Raw genomic sequence first — 17,437 nt, 5'->3', positions numbered from 1 at the left:
AGGTTCTATAACAGTGTATGTCCAATTTTCCGACTTATCTATAGATGTACACATCTATTGATGAATTTATGTTCTTTTCGTTCTCCCAATAAATGTTAAAAGTACACTATATTCGTCAAAATTAATCTATTAGTATTTCTCTACCTTTCCCTTCAAAATCTTCACCTGTTCCACGGGACGATCGTTCTTATCCGTCTCCACCAGCCCGATGCGCTTGACCGTTTGCATTCCCGAGTAAATGCGCCCGAAAATCGTGTGTTTCCCATCAAGCCACTGGGTCGGCGCCAAGGTGATGAAAAACTGGGACCCATTCGTGTCCGGTCCGGAATTGGCCATCGAAAGTATTCCGGCACCGGTATGCTTTAGATCGGCGCTTATCTCATCGGCAAACGATGGCCCATAGATGGATTGCCCGCCTCGACCGGTTCCCGTGGGATCCCCACCCTGAATCATGAAGTCTCGAATGATCCGATGAAATATGGTCCCATTGTAGTAACCTCGCCGGGCGAGCTCCGCAAAGTTCCGACAGGTGTTGGGAGCGTGCTTCCAGTACAGCTCGATACAGACTTCGCCCATCCTTAAAAGAAATGTTTATGTTAGACATTTTAATAAAATTCAAACAAGTTTACTTACGATGTTTCAAATGTGACAAAGTTGGGCTGCCACAGTTTGTCCGGGATTCCAGCGGAAGTTGTGGGCGTTTGAATGGCGAGCATCGTTAAACGTTTTACTGTTGGGCAATCAATTTAAAATTTGAAATAATCCTCCGAGTGCCAGCGTTGTTTACTTCCTGCGCTGCGTAGGTAGTAAGAACAGAATTTGTTGAGCGTTGAGCGCGGTAAAAAAAATTCTCACACCATGAAACGTGCAACATAAAAAGTAAACAGGAACGTTTTGAAACTGGAATCTGAAAAATAGAACAACGCACTGTGGTCAAAACATAAAAAACATTCCGAAACTTTGAAAAAGGAATCAGAATAAACATAATTTAATAAATGTTGAAAAAAAAAACATGTTGCGAAGCTCAAATTTCCGATAAATTTTATATTTTACCTCTAAAAACGTCCTAAACTTTCTGAGTAAAAATTGTTTTTATTTTATTTTATCCTAGCCAAAATTAACGGAGAATATTTCAAAACAATTCGAAACTCTATGGCAAAGGTGGGGGCGACGGAAGGCGACACGTATCCACGTGAAATCGTCTTCAACGAATTCTACTTCTTGGTACGAGGGAATTCTCTTGTCAACTGGCAGCGCAAATGGGACGAGGATGAGGATGGTCGGTGGCTCCACTCGATTATCCCAAAGGTAAGCCTTAAACCCTGGTTCAATAGGTTGGACCTGAGTCGGGATTTTATTCGTATATTTTCCCGTCTCATGTCCAATCATTGTTCCTTAGACGCGGTACTCTATCGTTTTGACATTGCTGGCAGCAATTTGTGTAGTTGCGGCCAAGGTTACCATGACATCGAGCATATTGTTTGGTCGTGTGAGGTCCATCTTGTCGCCAGAACGAATTTAATAGACTCCCTTAGGGCCCGAGGAAAACCACCTAATGTTCCAGTTAGAGATGTACTAGCTGTGCTAGATTTGGACTATATGTTCGAAATCTACCTTTTTCTAAAAGCTATCGATCTTCGTCTATAATTTCTTTTTTATTTTCATATTTCCCTTTCTATCTTCCTTTCTCCTCTCACAAAGTGTTAAGTTAAGAAAACAATTGTAAACAACCAAAATCGATTTTGGCTCCTTAAAGCCTGAAGGTATGAGCCGTTTCAAATAAAGCATTGTTAAAAAAAAAAAAAATTCGAAACTCTTCAGTTTTAGGCATAAACAATTAGAATCTATTGACAACGTTACAAAAATATTGAGGGAAATGTAGGCAACCTGAGTCTTAAACCCCGATTATGAATCCTAAAATGACCTTCCAGATCAAAGTCAATATGTGCAAACCGGAAAAATATTTGTTTATATTTTTTATCTTAAAAAATACGAAAAGTTCATTTAAAAAAAAATCTTGAAAATGAACTTCTGCTTAAAATCTCATGTTTGATTAATAAAATTAGGACATTTTTCTTGGTTTGTTTTTGAATAATGACAAGCACAAACTTTTCAATTTACAGGTACAAAAAGCACTCAAAGTTTTTTTTTTGCCATACAAATTATTTTAAAACGAGATATACATGAATATTTATATCGGTAGCCAATTTTGAATAGGGCGGATGCGCCAAATGTAAACAAACTGAGTTATCAGCTGGGTTGAAAAAGTACGTTCGAATAAGACCTACATATTGATTGTACAAAGTTATCTAAAGGATATTTGGTTTTTGAGAAATAAAGGAAACAAAATAATATTTTTGCTAGGAGCTCATGGAGCTCTCAAACTTTGAACGCGTTTTTCTCGAAACAGCGATGTTGGCGCATTCGCCATATTCAAAATTCGATACCGAAATGCAAATTTTCATGAAATTGGGAAATCTAAAAAAATATATCAGAAATTCAAAAACGCATTAAAAAAAATTTAGAAATCAGGAACCTATTGTCAAACAAGGACTTTTAATAGGATAATTCAGAATTTGCAAAACACGTAATTGAAACAATTAAGTTTATAATATATAAACTTGTATTTATTTTAAAATGTAATCACGACGTTCCACTGAACTTTTAGTACTTACTATTTGGTGAAAGCATGTTTGATATATTCGTTATTAAAATGGCTGACGTGAATCAGCAATCAAACTAATAAATAAATTCATCTCTAAACAGGAAGCGAATATGAAAGCTAAACATTTCTTTGAAAAACCATAATATTTTGGCAAAGTTGAAAATAACATCAATAATTAGTACGGAATTTCTAAAATTAGTACAAACATAGACCAAACATTGCTTTTGGCATCACTGTTTTTAAAAGTACCTCGAAGGAACGGCCGGAAAATAAAATCCGCAAGTGTCAAAACACCGAACGATCGTTTGTTCAAAAGCGGGCCGGCAAAATCCGTTCGAACGATATCAAACGGATTTCGGCAGTTTTTGAAAACGGGCCAGTCCAACGAACTTCTTCCTTCTAGTAAATCTATTTTCTCTTCAAATTTTAACATTTCTAGCTGTTTTACTAACTTTTTAAAACGATCAAGTGTGCCACTAGTTAGCTGTTATTTCAAGGCTGTGATTCAAGTTAAGCGCGTTTCCCAATTCGGAGCATTTTCAACTGTTTAGTTATAAAAAACCGTTAAGTGTTCAATGTTATAAGATCCAGTTTGCCAGTGATATAGGTATACGAAATGGATCAGGAAGCATTTCTGACACCCCGTAAGATATTCCAGAATGCTTTCAATGCGGCCCGGAAGTCTACCGCTGGTTCAGGATCTCCTTCGGTGGCCGCTTATACGCCAACCTCCCAACTGTCAAGATCGAGCACCGGAAGGTTCCAACTGCTTCCGGTTATTCAAACGCCACCCTCGCGGCTGATCAACGGCAAAGTTATCAATCCGTTTGAAGCCCATCTGACCGATCGGTTACATCTGCCGGTGATTTGTAGTCCTTCGCTTTTTCAACGGCCCAGTACCCCTCAAAACGGAAGCGTACAGCAGTTCGAATGGACCATCGATGAAGTGTCATATCTTGGGCCGGCCAACGTCGAAGCTCACGAAACGCAGTTCATGGAAACGCCGGATCCGGTGCTGGAGGCCAAAGCTCAAGCGGCCATTAGCGCGTACTTCAAAGAGCATAATATAGGTAAGGATAATAATCCTGGAGAATTTAATATTCGATTATTTATATTTTTTATGTTTAAGTTCCTAGTCCCATTGATTGCCAGCTGAGGCAGCAAAAGATCGTCCTTAAGAGTGGTGGGCTTTCTTCCAGTGGAGGTTTCGGGGGTCGTAAATCCAAACGAAAACGAGACGGTATCACTCAAACGGTTCTTAGCTTTCCACCAAATCTGCCTGAAGAAGTCGAACAGTTGCTCAAACCTTACTTTAGCTTCCACGATGTAAGTTCTAGAAAGTTTTTCTCCGTACATATTGAAAATTTCAAAAATTTCTTTCTATCTAGAATCAACAACAAACACATGAAGCAATAGACGAATCGGACGTCAGTATCGATCACGATGCCCGAGACGCGTCGCTTCGACGGAAGCTGTTCAACTGTTTCGATCGTTGTTCGTCCAGTTCCGACTGCGAGGGTCAAAATGGGGATGATTCCCTGGATCGAATCGATCTCCAGGCCCTCAGTCCTGCTCCAGTGAGTCCAGAAATCGACAACAGCAAATCGATGCCAAACTTCAAACGATCACGATCGTTCGGCTCACTGGAGATCCTCTCAAATCCAGCTGACATATCGCTCAGTCCGGTGTTGAATTCTACCGAATGCCAATCCCAACCACGGGATAGCAGCCCTTTAGCTGCACCCAAATCCGAAACGGAATCGTTCGGTGCACTTAGTCCAATTTCAAAAAGTTCCACCTCACCTTCACCGCTCAAACCGGTTAGACTGAGGAATTCTACGGATTTGGAAGGGCAACAGAACCATCATCATCACCATCAAGATCACGATCACGATGCCATCTATCGGAGCACCCCAGAAAAACCCAAAGGACCACTGTTTGCGTTGAGCTCGGGCTGCACCATCAACAGCAGCAGCCATCACATGTCCGTGGATCTGAGCGACAGCAACCGAGGTAATTATTTGGATTTTGAGATTATCTAGTTTAGCTATTGTTAGTAGTTACTAGTTGGTAGGCGTAATAAACTTGTACTAATCCGTTTGCGATTTTTTACACAAAAGTTCGAAATGAATAACCTTCCGAGATTTTGATGTTACCCAATAACAAAACTGAGTTGAATTATTTGAAAAAAAAATGTGACAGCATCAAATTTTTACTTCTCTTTAATTGCTGTATGACTAAATACTTATTTCAATCGTTTACTCAAGTAAATGTATGCTTTGAAAAAAATTCGAAAAATTGTGAAGTTTTGTTCAATTGACTTTTATTATGGGCCACTCATCTTTTAACCCTCATCCGTCCCAGATTTTTTTACTCGTAAGAGTTCTTGGAGTATCAATTTGATCCTCCTGATCCAAAAAGCAATATCTCTCTTGTTTCTTAACCTATTTGTACAAAATTAAACCTCGTCAGTTGAAAAAATAAACAACAACTCTACGTATGCTCCGTTTGATGTAGGTGATTTTCTTTCTAACTTTTCTTTTTTAATGTTTTATACATACGACCTATTCATAAACGATTGATTTCAAATTCATTTATCATTCACCATCATATCAAAGATTCGAATATTCTAAGAATTTTCTAAGATTTAAGTGTCACAGTTTTTGGGAAATCAACAATCTGAAAGCTATTTTTTGAGATTAAATATTTCAATTTATTCAACAACTTGAATGAAGACGGCAAAAAGTTTTGCCTTATTTTGTTTTTGAACAAATTTCATGATAAATTTTCTGGTTTATTTTAATTCAATTTAATCGCAGCCTATTTGCTTCGAAAAACAATTTAATTTTGTATTATTTTAATTTTTCTTTTAAGAATGTCAAATTTAAGATTTGGAAATTCGAAATTTAGTGTTTGGCCTTGTTAAGGTTTGATGCGTGATGGAACATTTCCAGAATGCTTAGAAATGGTTAACCATTCGTAGTTTCCACATTTTTTCTAACACAACTCATTGAACGTAGAACATTGTGAGTAAAATGCTAGATTATGCGCAGAAATCTCTACCAAATTTATAAACTCCCCTCAAATTTCTCCAGCCGAACGAAGCCGAGGCGAATCGACGGTGGAATTCAACGATACAGATTTTTCCTGTGAAGAAACGGCGCTGCTGGCGTCATCTCAGTCTTCCTCATCGATGTCCCAGCATCCAACGACCCCGCTTCGGCGCACTAACCGGAGCGTGAGTCGACGAAATCGGCCCAAAAACTTATCCCATTCGTTTTTGCTGTACTCGGATGAAGATCGCTTCGAAGACGAGAAAGGAGAACCATTAGTTATGAATAGCATTCAACGTCGCAGTTTCGAAATTGTTGCCGATGCAAAAAGGAAGGACCTTGTGGATTTGCTCGGGGATGAAAAGGAAAATATTGAAATCTTCAAAAGTGATTCGATGGAACTGACCAAATCGACTGGGCCGGAGCCCAGCGGCGGAAGTAATTTCTATCGGATGGATAGCGGTTTTAATGAGGAGGAAACGCGCACAAGTCACTACGAGACTGTCGAATACGATGAGACTGATGTTTCGATGCAATCGGATGGGGGGTGCTTCGAGGGACGGTTTGAAACCATCGGAAATACACCTTCCAAACCGGCGAGGGATGGTTTCAAATCCGTATCCAGCATCCGGCACTAGTTGAGCAATGGAATCAGGATTGAACGATTTGATAAAATGTCGGGACTTTTAAATATCTCTCTGTCAATTATCGTCAATCATTATGTGTTCATTTTTTCTTTTAATACGTCGTTGTTTACTAGTTTTAAGATCCGTTCAAGTATTATTTTGCCTGATAACTCTGTGCTATAGAAACAAATAGTTTTGAAGCTTAACGTGCATGATTAATTCGTTTTAAATCAAATTGTCAATCCTGGTTCTATCATTCCTTCTAGTTAGCTTTTTCGGTTGCCAAACAAGACTGTATTAATAAAATTTTAAATTACTAGCGCGCAAAAACGGAAATTTAGCTTTTACCATCGAAACGTTCGGGCAAAATTGGCTCATTTGTAAGTTCTTTTTAAAGACCGATATAAAAATAAATTCCTAGCATCAATGAATAAAATGCCACTTCTTTAATCTAGTTTTGTACAATTTATCGTGTAAAGTATTGTAATAAATAAACTCGTTTCTGTTAGAACAAATTAATTCAAGCTTTTTTTTCAAGGTTTGATGACAAGACCTAAATATTCGCTTATCATTAGTAGACACAAAATGAACCTGTGGGATGGGGCCACCTGTTGTTAGCGAACGAATGCATTGATAGGAAACGATATACATATCGATAAGTCAACGCAACAGCGACCATATCTCTTACCACGGGGGAAAGCTTTCTGTTGTCGCTGCGGTCATTATCGGTAGCATTGAAATGGGTTGTTCCCCTTTGCTTTGTTTTGGGTTTGAACCGGTTTTTTCATCTATTTTAAAAATGATAACACACACGTTGAGTAATATCAAAGCTCAATCGAACCATCCGGCTTTGTTCAATCAGCTTTGATTTTTCTACATCTGCTAACAAACGTAGTCATTTCAGCATGTTTTTTTTTCATTTGATATCTAGCAGTATAAATTGTCTAGCGGAAAATTTGTTTTTATTCATGGCTATTTTTGATCATCTGAGTCGAACGATTTTAGGTTCCTAATTTTAAAATGAAAATTTCTTTTTGCCTTGAAACTTTTATCAATTTTTTCATCTTTACATTGACTTCCTTCTTTCAACAGAAGAATTATGCGTCATGGAGAAGGTGTACGTGTAATGTCTAATACAGTGAATGAATTTATAATATTGCTAATAATAGATTCAAGAATAGTAGCAAAAAACGCTCCTTTAAAATATGTAGACTTTGGTGGAGTTGTAGCATCATGAGAAAACTTGTGATTACTGCGTACCAAACCGTTGAAAATTATTGTTCATGATCGAATAAAGCCTCTTACATTTTTGGGCAGTTACTTTTCTGGTTTTTTAATATTGGCTCACTCTCTGGAGCCACGATTTTTTTCCTACCGGATTTTAGAGACCTTTCTTATTAATCAGTTGACTCTCTGGAGCCACAATTTTTTTCGTACCGGATTTTAGAGACCTTTCTTATTAATCAGTTGACTCTCTGGAGCCACGATCTATGATCTAATAAAGCATGGATCACTACAAATCTGGACGCACTATTTATTTTACCATAGTGCTCCTAGTTGTCGGATCTGGAATGTTTTGGCAGCACTTTGTAGAGGAATGTTTCTTCTACCAGTGCTGAAAATTTCATTACGATTCGTTTTGTTTCGAAAAAGTTACACGTGATGGAAGCCGCGAGATGAAAATAAATTTTGAACAACCACGTCAAAAACCCGACGTGGTCGGGTTCAAAAATCGCGAAAACGTTAAAAATGGTCAAATCAACCGTGTGTAGCGTTCTCAAACGTTTTCGTGAGATGCGTACTATAGATCGGCAGGTTCATACCAAGCGTTATAGTGGACCTAAGAATCAGAAACTGCATTTGAAGGTGTTGAGAACGATCAAGGAAAACACAGGGTAGTCGAACTATGACATTGCCAAGAAATTCAACGCCGACCGGTGCACCGTCAGCAGAATTCGTCTACGCGAAGGAATACGATCCTATCGGACCAGTAAGCAACCAAACCGGACATTGAAGCAGAATTTAGTAGCCAAAGGACGTGCCCGCAAGTTATACAAGAAGATTCCAACGAAGTTCGACGGATGCATCCTCATGAATGACGAAACGTACGTGAAGATGGATTTTGGGCAGTTTTCTGGCCAAAAATTATGTAAAGCCACTGCAGTGGTGCACTGCACTGGTCATGGTGATGTCCCCGGCAACTTCAAATTCGTTTTTGCTGATAAGTGTGCAAGAAAGTGTTTGATCTGGCAAGGTATTTGAAGCTGCGGACGAAATATTCCGGTTTTTGTGAAAAACAAGACCATGGACTCCGAAATTTACAAGGAGGAATGCCTGAAAAACTTTTTTTTTCGTACATGAGATCTCACAAAGGACTAGTTAAGTTTTCGCCAGATTTGGCAAGCTGCCACTACAGCTAGGAGGTTATACAGTGGTATTGGGCCAACGGGTGGATTTTGTCGAAAAGGACATCAACCCACCCAACTGCCCTCAATTCCGCTCTATCGAAAAATTCTGGGCAATTGTCAAGCAGAAGACGAAGAAGAATGGTAGGACGACTCGGGAAGCAACAGAGATGAAGAGATTGTGGAACAAAATGGCCGCTGAGGTCAGCGAATAGGGTGTTCAAACTATAATGAGTGATACTCAACAAAAAGTTCGAAAATTCATCAAAACAACATCGGAATAATTTTTTTTTTATTTTTCCTTTAAAGTGCAATAAAAACCCTACATTTCAAGTACAAAACATTTTTATTTCGTTTATATAGCTCCGAGATAGACCCGTTTTAATGCGTCCAGATTTGTAGTGATCCATGCTTTACTTGGTTAAACAACAAATCTCTGCATTTCACTCTGCATGACCGATTCAGAAAGAGATTCTGAACTAGGTTTACGAACTTTTATTATTATTTCAAACTAACAATTCCAATCAAGAATAAGATTTTTTGAAGAACACAAAAAAAAATTGACTTTTGCGGTAAAAGTTAGAGAAAGTTTCTTTTAATTTTTGCAAAATATGGCATAAAAATTGAAAGTTTATCTCCAATATCTTTTAAAAAACATAAGTCAAAACGTATTGCAGTCTTGAACAAAGTTGCTGAATAAATTTGGCTATTTTGGTTGATTTCAAGAAGTTCGACAAATCGGAGCCGATGGGGGTGGTGCTATTGCTGTTGCTGTTGGAAAGTTGCCCCAAACTAGGCCTCTGTTACATTGAAAAGCTGAAAAACAATAAAAATGATGAAAACAATGACTAAGAATAACGTAAAAATCCGTAATAAATATTATTACGTATCAGCACAAACCAACCTACATAACCTTGCGGGCGATTTCTTCAGTCTGCTATAGGAAGGCAGAGTTCAAGAGCCCGACCCGGAGAGCAATCGATTTTGTTCAATTTAAGGTCTCCCGGGGGGTTGTGAAGCTGCTAACTTGCTTGCTACAAATGGTTGAAAATTTTGTCGAATTCCGACATGTTTTATTAAATTCGGAAAACGTTGCTACAAATTTTAGAAAACCACATTACAAGCATATGTATCATTCGATTGTAATAATAGACTTTAATCTATCATTGGGTATTTAAAAAGTGAGTAAGTTTGATGATAATTTTTGAGAAATCTCGATAACAAAATGAGAAATGTGCGCAGCATAACAGCTGGGTACGAAAACTACATTTTTTTTTCATTCGCGAATTACGAATAACAACAATATTTGAGAAACTATGTGTATTCAGAGAAATGATGATCATATTATCAAAATCAAACTAAAATTTGAATTTTGTGTTCAATTAAGAATGAGATACAGTAGGTACTGCTAAGAAAAAATGCAACCTCTTTGAAAAAGAGAGAATTTTTTCCGCTAATTACAGGATAGCGGCAAAAACTTCCGTGTGACACTCAAATTTTTATATATTTTATTGAAAAGATTTATTTTTCACAATTTCAAAACTTATAGAGTAATTTAAATACGACGAAGTACTCAGCAGATATGGGAATTTTAAAATGATGTCTTTTTTCGGTGGTTTTCTGTTCACAGCTTTCTATAGGTCATCTGATACGTCAAATGGATTTAAATTTTATATATTCAAAATCTTGAATAAATTACCTAAACAATGAATCTTAAATCACAAATATCGGTCGAGACATGTAACCATGGGAACGAAATCAATTTACTAGTAAAAACTATCGAAAAAAAAATTGTTCAAAATTTTCCGAACGGCATGGGAAGGTTAAAATCGATCAGATTTGAGTGGAATCAATGATAACTGATCAACTAACAAACCGACAGACAAGGAAAAATTATCCTCTATTCAAAGAATAATATTAAGCATAGATTTCAGAGATACATTTAAATTATTATTGAACTAATGAGCTTAGTTCTATTTTTTTTTTTAAATTTGAAAATTTATCATTACACACTATTTAATTAATTTGAGAAGGATTATATTTCATTTTTCAGAGTAGCTGAAGCCTACAAAATGATTAGATATTTGCTTTTAAAAACATCTTAAATTCTATTTGTGTTAAACTTCTTGAAAAATTTATTATAATTGCCGTATTTTATATAACGGAGAACAGTAACCAAAAATATACGTTTATAACTTTATTCGCAGGGGTCTAAATTACGTTTTGTAAATAATTACGGTTTTGTCTTAAATGTACAGAAATTTCTCAAATGATTTTACCTATTTTCAATTTTTTTTTCTTAAACAAAAGCTGCTAGGAAAAAAAAACTTATTGCATATTTAGACTCAGAGCACTCAAAATAATTAGCAACAGCTTTAAAATTTTCCGCTCGGAAAATGTGGAGCTTTTCGATTTTTTTGGTGCTGCATTCAGAATAACAAGAGCCAAGAGATATTTAAGCTGAAGTTGATTTTTTGTAAATATTTTATTTAAAGCATAAAATTTGTATTGATACGAGCAATTTTTTTTCATCACAGTAAGAAAAAAATGGATTCTATGTTTTAGATATTTTTTTTCGTGACTATCGTCAGAAGTAATCACCTGTCATATGGCTACCAGCTTATTAATGTATAAGATTAGAATTTGATGAATACATTTTGAAGTTAAAATGGGTTTCAAATCCTGTACTTGTATTTACATTTTTTAATAAAAATCCATCCTAAAGACAAGGTAGAGTTTTGAGGTCTCAAGATTTTAATTTAAAAACAAAAGGATAGTTGAATTACAATTTAAAATTTACAATTTGAAATTCTGTTTCAATTCGTGGACGTCATCTATAGTGACGTGAAAAGAAAAATCTTAGGACTAGAGTGATAAATATAAACTCTACGAAAAAAATTTATAAAATCACCTCTTACATGTAATGTAAGTAAATAAAAAGAAGCATCATACCTATATGACGGAATTTTCAATTCTATAGTACTATAGTTGAATATGACACGCAAGTAAAATTTTGCAACGTGTGAAATAAAAATGATGTAAATTATAAAATCACTTAATAAAGGAAGAAAAATTGTCCAATCCGAATTTGTTTTGTTTTATTTTTTGTTAATATGATTCAATACTGGAATTTTTTCATCTCCTAATAAAAATAAATTCTAACAATAATTAATTCGATTTATTTTATTTAGCGACTAGAATTTTTTTAGCTCACAATTTTTTTATTAGGAGTCGCATTCTAACTTACCTTAATGCTTCAAGCGTTATAAATAGTAGGGTAAATGATCTTGAGCGGAACTGAATGGCTCAATTCGACGCAACTTCAGTGGATAAATCTTGGTTTCTGCATTCAAATGATGATTTCTAGAATATTTTAGGGTAGATCCTAATAATCACTAATGACTCTAGAGCTGTTTTACTAAAGAAAGAATTCTGATTTTGAGTTAAACTAAAATATGATTTTGAGCGGAATCATTTATTTTTATTTAAAAAATTCAATTCTTTAGTATATTTGAATGATTATTTGAATTTGCGCCTTTGGGGTCATGTTGCCCTGAACAAATCATGAGGGTAAGGACAAAGGCAGTAATACAAAGTATGTCTTAAATTACAGATTTTATAAAAAAAAACTTAGGATACATTTCTTCAAATCTAGGTGTTCTTGAGAAAAAAATGACGATTTTATCCAAAAATTCTGTGATAGATTTCCTTTAATTTCAATGAAAATTTATGATAAATTGGGTCTTTTTTATACTTAAGTTGGGCAAAATCAGTTTACATTAAAAACCTTATTATAATTATAATATTATAATTCAAAGTAAGAAATCTAAATTTTATACTGGCCAAAAGAAATTAAAATTTTGGAAATCCTTTCAAAATTCAAATTTCTTTGAAATTGTGAATATTTTCCTCTACCTGAATATTCTCCGCAACCAGACATCAAGTCAAGGGTGAGTTTTTATTTGACAGGGCGATATTTCATAAAAGATACTAATCAGAACTTTTTTCTCAGGTGGCGAATTTGGCACAAAGCTGCCACTCCAGAGCCGGTGTTGGAAAATTAAAAAAAAGTTCTTGGAAATAAATACAAACATAATTGAGAAAATAGAAGACAATAATTGTTTTTCATTACTCATTATATGCACAACCAGTATTCAATGTTTAATTTTGAGTTGAAATTTAAATTTGATACTAAATACAGCCGGTTGTTTTGAAAGAAATAGCTGGTGTCCAGCAATCTGAATTGCTAATTTTCCAGCAATTTGAATTGCTGGAAACCAGCATTAGACCAAGCCCACCGTAAGTTTCTATTTCGGTCGGTATTTTAGATGTTTTGATTGGTTGCGTTTTTATCTACTTACTTATTTTTGCACCCATTGTTGCGATACAGGTAGGTATTTGTGTTTGTTTATTTTCTGAGACCAAGCCCACCAATGGTTGCTAAACCTCGAATCGAGTACATTTAGCAACATATCTATCAACCCATTATCGCACCAACAGTCGCTAACTTGATTCGAGAAATAGCATTCGAGCAGTAGGTTGTTACTGGATGTGTTTATGTAGCAACCCGGTAGCAATACAACCGGTCATCGCTATGAGAAAATAAACAAACAAAAATACCAACCTGGATGGCTACAATGGGTGCGAAAATCAGTAAGTAGATAAAAAGGCAACCAATTAAATCATCTAAAATACCGACCGAAATACGAACGCCCGGTGGGCTTGGTCTGATAGCGACTACCGGCTGCGTTGGGTTGCTACATAAACGCATCCTGTAACAACCTACTGCTCGAATGCTATTTCTCGAATCAAGTTAGCAACTGTTGGTGCGATGATGGGTTGATAAATATGTTGCTGAATGTACTCGATTCGAGGTTTAGCAACCATTGGTGGGCCTGGTCTTAAGAGCAAGATCATTCGTGTTAGGAAAAAGTGGTAGAAATTTTGAAACTTGTGGCACATTTTGAAAATTTTACCATTCATGCAAAAATGTTTTCAAGATCTTTGGGCGTTGTATTTTTTTAACAACACTGTTTCTATTTCAGGCGTATGTGATAAAAAATATTGCTATTTTTGCATCACAGCATGCGAAAATACAGCACGTGTTGTAAAAAAACTTAAAAGCGACAAATATTAAAAATGTTTTTGCATGGCAGGATTTTCAAAGTGTTAAAATTTCTACCACTTTTGTCCAACACCAGTGAGCTTGCTGTAATGTTTGTTGTTTTTTTTCAGCAATTTAAATTGCTGGAAAGTCAGCGGAACAAAAACCAGCAAAATTTTGCTGTTTTTCAGCAAAAAAAAATTTGCTGTGTAGGATCTTAGGAAAAGTAAATAGTTCCGCTCAAGATCATTTACCCTATTCGGTTTGATTACGTTAAAAAATGATGTTTTATCGCTAAAAGTAACCGATGTACTTAAGCCCGTTTGCCAGGCAGGAATCATCACTTAGTCAACGCACTTTGTTAAAAATTGAACTGAATTTGCGGGAAAAATTTCACAAAATGCATCCTCTCAAGATCCAAAATATAGTTTTGAGAGCTGCTTGCAAAGACAATACTAAAAAGAAACGTTTCCGTCTTGTGAGATAGTTTTTCCTTGAGAAAGTATTCTCGGTAGGTACTGGACAAATTTGAGTGGGCGGTAATAGGGCCCGTTAAACATCCGCAAGTTAAGTTAGTTATTTTGAAAAGTATACATTATTCGCATTCCCCATTTTTTTTATTAAAAACAGAACAATTTTGGGATGTACTGGAAAAGGAAGTGAATTAAAATCTGTAATCGTTTTTTATTACACATGTTTGAAGTTGAAAAAACCGCTTAACTGGGCGGTAGATGGTGACTTGATGGTATTTAGGAATTCATTCAGAGGAATTCATTAATTAAAACGATTTCAAGCAACAGTCCTCAGAAATTTTGCGTAATAAAGGATCTTCAAAAAAACCAGAGAGCAAAACAACCAATAAACTGTTCAGCCTGTTGTTCAGACACCATAAATCATCCGGTTTGTTGATTTGTGACCCGTTTTTATTATTTTGCCATTATGAGAAGAAGCGAGCGATTCTAACTGATAGTAAATAATCCCAGGCAGGTCGGCTAATGGATAATGGATGAGTGCTACTAGTCACGTCACATTAGGCATAACTATCACGTAGGGTGACGGTACGGTATCAATCATATGGCACCGTACCACAGCTCTGAAATGTTCAAATTTTAAATTATGATTTTAATTAGGCGTAACAAATGAACGGATCCGAAAACTTAATGTAGAAGAAATTTTCTGAAAACAACATTTTTTTAGAAAAACCATATTATTCATACTTCGAATAGTCAAGTTACACGTCCGTTGTCTATGGCTCCATATAGTAGATAATAAATAACGAAAAATCCCCGTGAAAATTGATCCTCCAGGGCTTACGTGATTCGTGCGCTAAGCATTATTGGAAAGCGTGATACGACTAAAATGTAGGTCATGAAATGAGCGCACTCACCTGACTTCACTCATGGGGACTAATTTTGTTTACTTACTTATCAAATGTTCTCAAATAATTGTTGTCAGGAATTAGTTACTAGTGTTAGGTGAGAATCGAGATTCTGAATCATTGTTACAAATTGCATTCCGTTTTTTTTTTCATTTTCGGCCAATATGCTACACTAAGAAGCGTAACTCAAATGTTATGAATCCAATAATGAAATTTTATACCACAAAATTGAACACACTGCTTTTAGTTACTCGGAGATATTCATTTTGTAAAATTTGGTCCAATGGTTTCAGAGATATAGATTTTTGGTGTTTAATGGCGAGATTTCTAAGCGACCCTTGATGTGTTAAGGAATGAATTAGAATTCAGAGTCACTGATTTATAGACAGAATTCATCTATATATATAAAAAGCAATTTCTGTATGTTTGTTTGTTTGTTTGTTTGTCCTCTATAGACTCAGCCGTCTTGAGAGCTAGAAGTCTGAAATTTGGCATGGATGCTCATTAGGACCAGGAAGGATGAAAAATGTTTTTAGATTTTCGGATGACCCCTTCTGAAGGGGGTCGTCCATAGAAGACAAATATTGTTTTCGCGATATTGACGTTACTTTTCGTCGGATCGTGTTGGAAATTAGCACATAAGTGTTTTGAAAGACGAGCAATCGATTTCAGGTGTCAAACTTTGTGTAAGGGGTCAGTCAAAGGGGTCGTCCATATTAACTTTTCGCTGTTCTTGCGATATTCACGTTAATATACATCGTATTCAGATGAAAATTGGTACACGATAGTTTCGAGTGACGTGCAATCGATTTGAGGTGTCAAATTCAGTGTAAAGGGCCGGCAGAAGGGGTCGTCCAAATTAAATTTTCAGTATCTTAGTGATATTGACGTTTTAAAACATCGGATTGGGGTGAAAATTTGCACATAGGAGTTATTAGGGACAAACAACTGATTTCACTTATTCAAACTAAAATCAGGGGTCAGCCAAAGGGGTCGTCCATATTAACTATTCATTGTTGATGCGATATTGTCGTTATTACACATCGGATTCAGACGAAAATTGGTACACGAGAGTTTTGAGAGATGAGCAATGGATTTCAGGTATTGAATTCAGTGTAAAGGGCCGGCAAAGGGGGTCGTCCATATAAACCTTTCAATATTTTTGCAATATCGTCGTTATTTTACATCGGATTGGGATGAAAATTTGCACACGGTAGTTTTCAGGGACGAGCAACCGATTTCAGATGTCAAATGTTTTGCCAGGAGTCAAAGAAAGGGGTCGTCCACATAAATTAATTGTTCACTGTTTTTAGCAATATTAACGTTATTATACAATGGATTGCTTTGAAAATTTGCACACGGGAGTTTTGAGGGAAGGGCAATCGATTTCAGTCATCAAAGATTGTATAAGAGCTTCCGAAAGGGGTTTAGCTTTTTGGCAATAATTGCGTTGTTTTGCAATGATCGAGTCGAAATTTATACACGTGGTTTTTTGGCACGGTCAAAGGATTTCTGATTTCAAATTTAGTAGCAGACGACAGACAAAGTGATCGACCAATATTTTTGCAATTATTACTTAACAAGCATCTGGAGCTTGGCAATTGACTTTCATACAAAATGTTCATGACATAATCCAAGTTGAAAGCGAAACGGAGTTCGTATGGGATCAGCTAGTATTATATACAATGCACTTTCAAAGTATCAAAATTGAAGTGTTCAAATTTTTTTTCCATTAGTCAATTTTTTGTGGGAAATTTTATTCTAAACAAAGTTTCTTAATTTTCGATAAAACCTGAAACTTCATCATTAATTACAAGATTAGAATGCAATCTTATAATTAAAAACGCTATTCAAAGAACAAATTCTCAAATTTTAGTTCAGGGTATTGATCCACTTAGAATTTTGTTAAGCACCTGCTCTAATCGTTTTTCAATATTTCCCCCCACCTTCTTACTGAGAAACATGAATGGCAGAATGGAATCGATTCGTCATCGAGATTTACTACGTTCGATATCGTGTAGTAAAATCACCAAACTACTCAATGTAGTTCTGAAAGGAAGTAGTCGTATCTAATCGCGTCCCGCCTCAGGTTGTCAAACAACGTTGCAATGAATCAACTACTTAGCGGTGCTTCTTTTTATTAACGGTAGGTAGTAAAAGTTGCAAATGATGAATTTGACTTGATACAGTAAATCATGATCACTGG

At 35.9% G+C, this 17,437-nt stretch overlaps 2 protein-coding genes across 2 annotated transcripts; one reads left to right on the top strand and one right to left on the bottom strand.

Annotated features, from left to right (window-relative positions):
• Positions 1–111: 111 nt before the first annotated feature.
• Positions 112–818, bottom strand: LOC129748097 (peptidyl-prolyl cis-trans isomerase-like 1). The gene is made up of 2 exons (XM_055742573.1): positions 634–818; positions 112–577 (listed from the first exon to the last, which is right to left on the bottom strand). Exons 1-2 carry the CDS (start codon positions 714–716, stop codon positions 130–132), a joined length of 531 nt encoding a protein of 176 aa, XP_055598548.1. The 5' UTR covers positions 717–818; the 3' UTR covers positions 112–129.
• A 2,148-nt stretch (positions 819–2,966) lies between these two features.
• LOC129747296 (protein aurora borealis) lies at positions 2,967–6,863 on the top strand. Its single transcript, XM_055741440.1, has 4 exons — positions 2,967–3,735; positions 3,795–3,991; positions 4,054–4,678; positions 5,761–6,863. The coding sequence occupies exons 1-4, from the start codon at positions 3,282–3,284 to the stop codon at positions 6,354–6,356; spliced, it is 1,872 nt and encodes a 623-aa protein (XP_055597415.1). The 5' UTR covers positions 2,967–3,281; the 3' UTR covers positions 6,357–6,863.
• Positions 6,864–17,437: the final 10,574 nt, after the last annotated feature.

Source organism: Uranotaenia lowii, chromosome 2 (genome assembly GCF_029784155.1).
Source record: "Uranotaenia lowii strain MFRU-FL chromosome 2, ASM2978415v1, whole genome shotgun sequence".
NCBI classification, from domain to species: domain Eukaryota; kingdom Metazoa; phylum Arthropoda; class Insecta; order Diptera; family Culicidae; genus Uranotaenia; species Uranotaenia lowii.
The sequence above is the reverse complement of the archived record's forward strand: the minus strand, read 5'-3'. Positions and strand labels throughout refer to the sequence as shown.